This window comes from Helianthus annuus, chromosome 2 (assembly GCF_002127325.2).
Source record: "Helianthus annuus cultivar XRQ/B chromosome 2, HanXRQr2.0-SUNRISE, whole genome shotgun sequence".
In the NCBI taxonomy this organism is placed as follows: domain Eukaryota; kingdom Viridiplantae; phylum Streptophyta; class Magnoliopsida; order Asterales; family Asteraceae; genus Helianthus; species Helianthus annuus.
In genome coordinates, this window is record NC_035434.2 from 38,025,169 (window position 1) to 38,032,232 (window position 7,064).

At 38.6% G+C, this 7,064-nt stretch overlaps 1 protein-coding gene across 1 annotated transcript; it reads right to left on the minus strand.

Annotated features, from left to right (window-relative positions):
- Positions 1–6,083: 6,083 nt before the first annotated feature.
- LOC110880626 lies at positions 6,084–6,638 on the minus strand. The gene has a single exon (XM_022129112.1). The coding sequence runs from the start codon at positions 6,636–6,638 to the stop codon at positions 6,084–6,086; it is 555 nt and encodes a 184-aa protein (XP_021984804.1).
- Between the last annotated feature and the right edge of the window lie 426 nt (positions 6,639–7,064).

Here is a 7,064-nt window from a genome sequence, read left to right on the forward strand (position 1 = left end):
CATTGTTTCTGATGAGTTGTTGGCGTTGCGACGCTCATATCAAGAATATAAAGATCGTTTTCCCGCGGAGCGCGCAACAACACCATCTCATCAGGGATTTTAAACCCTGGTTTCAAAACCACACATTCTTTGTTTGTAAAATGTACACTAAAATCTTTGTCACAGATTTGTGAAATACTGAATAAATTGTTTTGTAATTCTACTATGTAGTTCACTTTGTCGAACGAAATCACGCCATTTGTCAGCGTTCCTTGACCAACGATTCTTCCGCCTTGATTCCCCGCAAATCCTACATAGCTTCCATTGATGGATTTGACATCGTAGAGAAGAGCTAGCGTCCCAGTCATATGCCTTGAAGCACCACTATCCATAATCCACTTTAACAGTATAGACTTGGGCAGCCCCTGCAAACATCAAATCAGCTTATTCAAACAATGAAGCCCAGGATTTCTTAACTTCAGACACACTTCCGAACACTACATCACATTTTTCATTTGTTTTCTGAAAGTTAAACGTGACATTAGGAACCTCTTTTCTCACAACTGATTTTACTTTATCGGTTATCGGGGGAAACTCAGAGAGAAACTTATCAATTTCATTTTCAAACTCAACGACGTCATCTTTAAAAATATTTGAATCAATTTTCAAAGCATTCTCCATCTTTTTGACATCAACAGATGGTTTCGACTTCGCGACCCAAGATTGGTTTTAAAAATTTTTTGTCTTATGGTAAATTTTTGAAGTCTTTCGAGTCTTAGAGGATTCGCTAACCTCGAAAGTCGATTTCGGCTTATCCTCCGACTTCAAAGATTCACCTCTCTTCAAAATACGGATCGGAGAAACCATCGGCTCTTTGCCTTTTGTGTCAATCGGTGATTTATATCGAGGTTTTTGAAGGTTTGATTTTTGAACAGTTGGTTTTTGAACAGTTTGTTTTTGAACCGGTTTCTCAATCATTTTCTGACACTGTTTCTCCATGTGCCCGATTTCACTGCAGCGATAACACACCCTTTTTTTCATATTCCACAAACGTTGATTTGACTGTCTCTTCTTTCAACTTTTTTGCTGCATTGAAATTGTCCACAGCCTTTTGACTAAAGATATAGTCTTTCTCATCGTCAACACTAGGACCAGCGACAAAATATCATTTATCTTCTCTTTCGGCTTAAACACTTGCTTAGCCGTTTTCTTCTCAAAACTGATTCCTTTGTTTTTAAAATTGTTTTTCTTGTAATTACCTATACCATCCGCTTCTTTCTTTCCCGGACTTGTGGGACGTGATGTAACAAACGACTTTTTAGGTTTTGAAAAGAATTCATTGTTATTAACCTCGTTTCATGTTTATTTCAACCAATTTAAACACTTTTTCGACATTCTCAATCTTCACATTCTGAAGTGGATACTCGAAATCGGAATAAAGTTTGTCTGTTCCAATCGTAGTGTATACCACCACAATCGGATCATCATTCGCACTCTTATCTGATTTCGGTATGAACGATCTAAGAAATTACCTTCATCTTCAGAATCACTAACAACCTTTTCAGATTGAGACTTTTCAGATTTCTCACTCTCCTCATCCAACACCTGATCGACAACTATTTTGATAACCTGTGATTCGTTTTCGGTATCAGATGCAGAGAATGTGACATCTATGGTGTCAGGCAAATCGTCCTCAATCGATCTCAACTTGAGATTCAAAGCAGCTTCCACCCCATCTGGATATTTGTGTGTATAATGATTCCACATTGGGGGTGGAACGCTCTTAAAGACTGGTGCAACATGTGGCTGCTGGGGGACAATCTGTTCAAGAACGTACGATGAAGCCACATAACTCATCAGCTTTTTATCAATCCGATCGTTTTTAATTTTAGCCAATTCAAGTTCTTTCTTAAGTGATGCGATCGTGTCTAAATGAAAATTGACCTCAATTTGTTTATCAAATAGTGTTGCTTTAGCCAATTTTGTTGCTTTATCGTTTTCAACACTTTCCTTTTGAATCATCTTAATTGACCTGGCAAGAGTATCATACGCCTCTTTAACTTGGCCAAGGTCAAGTTTAATCATATCATCATGGTGTTTCAATTCCTGATACTTAGTGTCTTTTTCAAGACACTCCATGCACGGTTCTAAACACTGTTGGCATGGTGTTTCAGGGATTGAAACAACTTTTTCAACAACCTTCTCAACACAATCAATTTTACCGACATTGTCTAACTCAGACTCAGACATTTTGACAGATTTGATCTCCTGAACTCCAGATTCCTCTCGTTTGACCGACACACTACTGACAGACTTTGACTCCTCGAGTTCTGAGTCTACCTCTTTGAGCTTTCCCATAAGAGCTTTATCAGCTATGTCTTTTAATGCCTCTCCAGTCACCTCTTTCGACACATCTATCAATTCTTCAACGACTTCCTTCTTCTCTTCAAATCTTGGGCATGATCCGGTCTTTGGTTCCTCGAAATAACCTGCAAAAGATTCAAATACATTAGGAGGCAATATCGATTTCATAGTATATGCCAATTCCTCCTGTTCTGACTGATAATAATACACTTCAGCAGCTATTTCTTCAACATCGACCACATTTTCAATAGAAACCTCCTCAGCAACCACAGAAACATCTTCAGTAACTGTTTCTGCCTCAGACACCATATAAGAAATTTCAACAACTTCTGCCATCATGGCCTGACCATATCCCAACTAAATCCTGCAGCTACCTTTTCATCGTCTTGATTCACAATGAGCGCCTTTTCTGGTTTATTCTTAATCTGCGGCCTCTGAACAGCTGGCTGTTGGTTTGGTCGGTGATAGATCGTTTGCCTGTAGTAGTAGTTTGTGAACGGCTTTTGATGATTGTTCACTTCACGGTTTGGACATTCTCTTTTGAAGTGACCGCGTTCTTTACATTTAAAACATGTAACTTTCGACTTATCAAACCCTAACTTTTGATCGGGACCTGATAAACTGTTCCGGCCTGTAGTTTCCATGAAACGTTGAGCCCTTCGAACCAAACTGGCCATACACCACTTGACATCAATCAATTCAAGCTCTTTGGGATCGATTTGGTCGTAATCCTCCTTCGTCATGTCAGGATTACCGATCCTCCCTACCACTAAGCCCTCATAAGCCTAAAGAACGGAAGCAAGTAGTGCGATATGTTGTTTTGCAGCTGTTTCAGTAATCTCGTTTCCATTCTTGATATTCACCGCAATATTACACTGCACTCCAGAAACGTACGCTTGATGATTTGATGTTGTAGAACTTTGAGGTGAAGGCTGTTCCTGAGCTTTAACATTCGGTTCAAAGTTCATGAATGGTGAAGAATTGCCGGATTGAGGAGTGTTTGAAGAAACACTTGTGGTGTTATCAGCAATAAACCCCGTCTGTATCTTTGGACTTTGATTGGTTGAAACTGGAGTGTTTCCTTTGTAATACAACGATACATCCTGCTGCACACTCGCTGAGTTCATCTTCTTGATTTTCAGCAATTCCAGCTCATGGGCTTCGATCTTCTCGATGAATGAGCTTAGGTTGAGATTCACAAAATCAGAATTATTCTTTAGCATTATAAGGTAAGTGCCCCATTCCTCATACGGTAGTGCATCACACAGCTAATCAATCCATTCTTCATTCGTCTTTGTAATTTCCAACCGCTTCATTTCTACCACAAGATGACAGTATCGTTCGATTAATTGCTTTGTCGTTTCTCCTTTAATCCCAGTAAAAATGTCAAATTCCTTCTTGATTAAAGCCTTCTTTCTTTTAATCATCGATACACTGCCTTAAAACTTCAGCTTTAAAGCTTGCCACATTGACTGAGAATTGTCTTCATGTTGCAGTAAAACGAGAATATCTTCTTTGATGGCCTGTTGCAGAATGCTAACCATCTTCTTTTCAGCCTTGAACTTAATCTGTTCTGTTTCTGTTAAACTCCCGATGCCCTTTTCCAAGCCCAAACCGTCAACCGGTGGTACATACTTCGCCTCTATTTTCATCCAACACTAGAAGTGGTTGGCTTGGACCCAGTTTTTGAAATGGCCTGACCATCCGGCATATTCGTCAAACTCATAAGCTTCGGAGGCTTTTGCATCATCCCTAACTCATTCTCCATATTAACGTTCTGAACTATACTCGCCGGACTTTGCGTAACCGACATGCCGCTTCCCGCAAACAAGTTGTAAAAATCTTGATGTTCCATTTTAGTGACAAATTCCAAAAATGTTTAACTTTTAAACAAACAATTTACTTTTATCGAAAAACTTTTAACACAGACTGAGTTTCCAACACTCGATCACGTACGAAACGGACTAAACGCTCAAACCATGATTTTTACACAAAAACAGGATTTATAAGCGAAATCAGATTTTACACTTGGTTTGGAGCGAAATCAACTTTTGCTCTCAAGAGCGAAATCAGACAAAGACCATATGAGCGAAATCAAAGATGTAATTTTGAGCGAAATAAGCACTTTAAACCTCAAGAGCGAAATCAGCGATTCACTTGGAGCGAAACCTCAAGCACAAGAGCGAAATCTCTGATTTCGCTTTACCGTATGAGCGAAATTAGAATCTAATGTGACAAACACTTGATTTCGCTTGAACCTACGAGCGAAATCACTCAAGTACCTTCGAGCGAAATCAATTCACAAGCCATTTTCGATCATTTTTAAGCTGTTTTTAGGTCTTAATTTCTCAAGGGTTTGTTATTAGACAATTTTACACTATGTGTCCAAATTTCAGTCCATTTTGTCTGTCGGAAAGTCCAGAAACTCAAAATGTGTAAGAAAAAGGCTTTGATTCAGGTAAACTAGCTCACAACTGGCTCTGATACCAATTGTAGGACCGTTATTGACAGTCGTGTGAGTCAATCAGAGCTAGATACTACTGATAATGCAGCGGAAATACAAAATCGGAAAGAATCAAAGCAGAAATGGAGTAGAAATAGAAGCAGATCACTTTAAACTGGTTTTCTCATTAATTCTTCAAGAAATAGTCGAGCAGCAGTTCGGCTACACAGTAAACATGCGCGTACAAAATGAGAAAACACAACTACTATATATAGGGGTTGGGATTTCGCTCATATGACCATGTGTCACTTGGAGCGAAATCAGCTTGTTGTGATTTCGCTCCAAGTGACACATTGTCACTATGAGCGAAATTAGTACATTACAAACCCAATTTTACATTTCAACCCCCTATACATTACATAATTAACATTCCTAGACCCTATACATGAACAACTAAGACTAAGACGCAGGCTTTAGACATTCGTGCACCAACACGAATGGAAGCAAATAATTATATAGAAATCAAACGCCATGGGTTATAAGTCTTGAAGGTTTTTTCATTCCGCCGTTACCAAACCATGGATCAGAATATTTGGAATTGGTAATTGACTGAACCCTAGCTCCACATTGACAGAACTTAGTGACCTTAAATAGAAGGGACTTTCACTGGTTTGAACCGGGTTTGGGCTTCTATTAGGAATTCAATCCTAAATCGAGCCCTATACAAATAGAATTCCCGGCCCAAATTTTCCTATATTTCAATAAGCCAGAAACAACCCAGTTAAATATACCAAACAACGCATCTTCTCAATTTGGGCCTAAAACCAATATATACCAATCTATACATTTATTTTTAAGCACACAATAGAAGATATCTATACAAATCACATAATGCACAAAGTAGCATTTCCTAACTTGACTTTCAATCCACTACCCTTTTACTATCATTGACTTTTTACTAGCATCTACGTTTTGACAAGAATTAACTATTTGACCATCTTTGCTTTTTTGTTTTGTAATTATTCAACTCACATCTTTTTTCTTTTTTTTTTGAAAAGAGAACTTCATTAAAAAACAACCTCCGACCCAAACGGGCAAAAGGCCAAACAACAACAAACACCCCCGACCCAAACGGGCAAAGGGCAGACAATTACAACATATACATAGGGTATTTACACAAGTCACCCCAACGAATATAATTACATGACGTTCTATTATAACTTCTCGACTTAATCTCCCTCACAATCTCTTGCGGGCTATGGCTGGTTTGATTGAAGACCATGTCGTTCCTTCCTTTCTATATGCACCAACACGAGATAATCACTAACCCTTGAATGATTTTTTTTTCCTTCTTTCCAGCTTGAGAAAAATTGTGTGTATCCAGAATGTCTTTGAAGTTGAAAGCAAAAATTGGGGGGATCTTACACCAAACACTTAACTCCGACCACAGCCGAATCGCCACAGAACAAGCAGTAAGGTGCTCCATTGTTTCCTCAAACTCATTACAAAAAGGACACAAAATAGAATTGATGTTCACATTCCTTCTTTTTAAGTTCACTCTGGTAGCAAGTCTATCTAGGTTACCTCTCCAAGCCACAATGCTGCATTTAATAGTCACCCATTTACACCACTCGAAAGCAGGAAGCTGGCTATTTCCCCTTTCAGTAATTAAGGCCTTTTTGACCGCCTTCACCGAAAACCCATCTTGGCTATCATCATTCCAAACCCACCTATACTCAGAGTTGTTGAGAGTCACTTTATTAATTATCTCTCTACATTCCTGCCACTCCTTTATCTCCGCGTCCGACTCCGACAATCTAGACCAATTCCATGTTAGCCCAACATGTGACATATGTGTCACTTCAGCCATCAAACAAATACCAAACCAATGAAATATTGTATTTCATACTTGGGATTTGTATAAATATGTGTATCGTTTGCACATATTAATTCTTGTTCGATTTCGGGCTTTAAATCGCTTTCTGGAAGGTTATACGCGATCTGATTCGTAAATATAACCAGTTTAAATGCAATAAACACTCCGGAATAGTGACATAGGCTTAACATACCTTAAATAACCCTTACATAACTTAGAAATAAGTTTTGGATGGTTTTGGTATGCCGAAATCAAGTTTATTCGCTTGCAGGGACTAAATTCGACAAACTGCGAAAGTATGTCAATTTGTACTGTAACAGACCTTCCGGAACTTGATCATAAGTTAAACACACCTTAAATATCCTTTACAAAGCTTAGAAATAGGCTTTGAGGTGTTTTGTG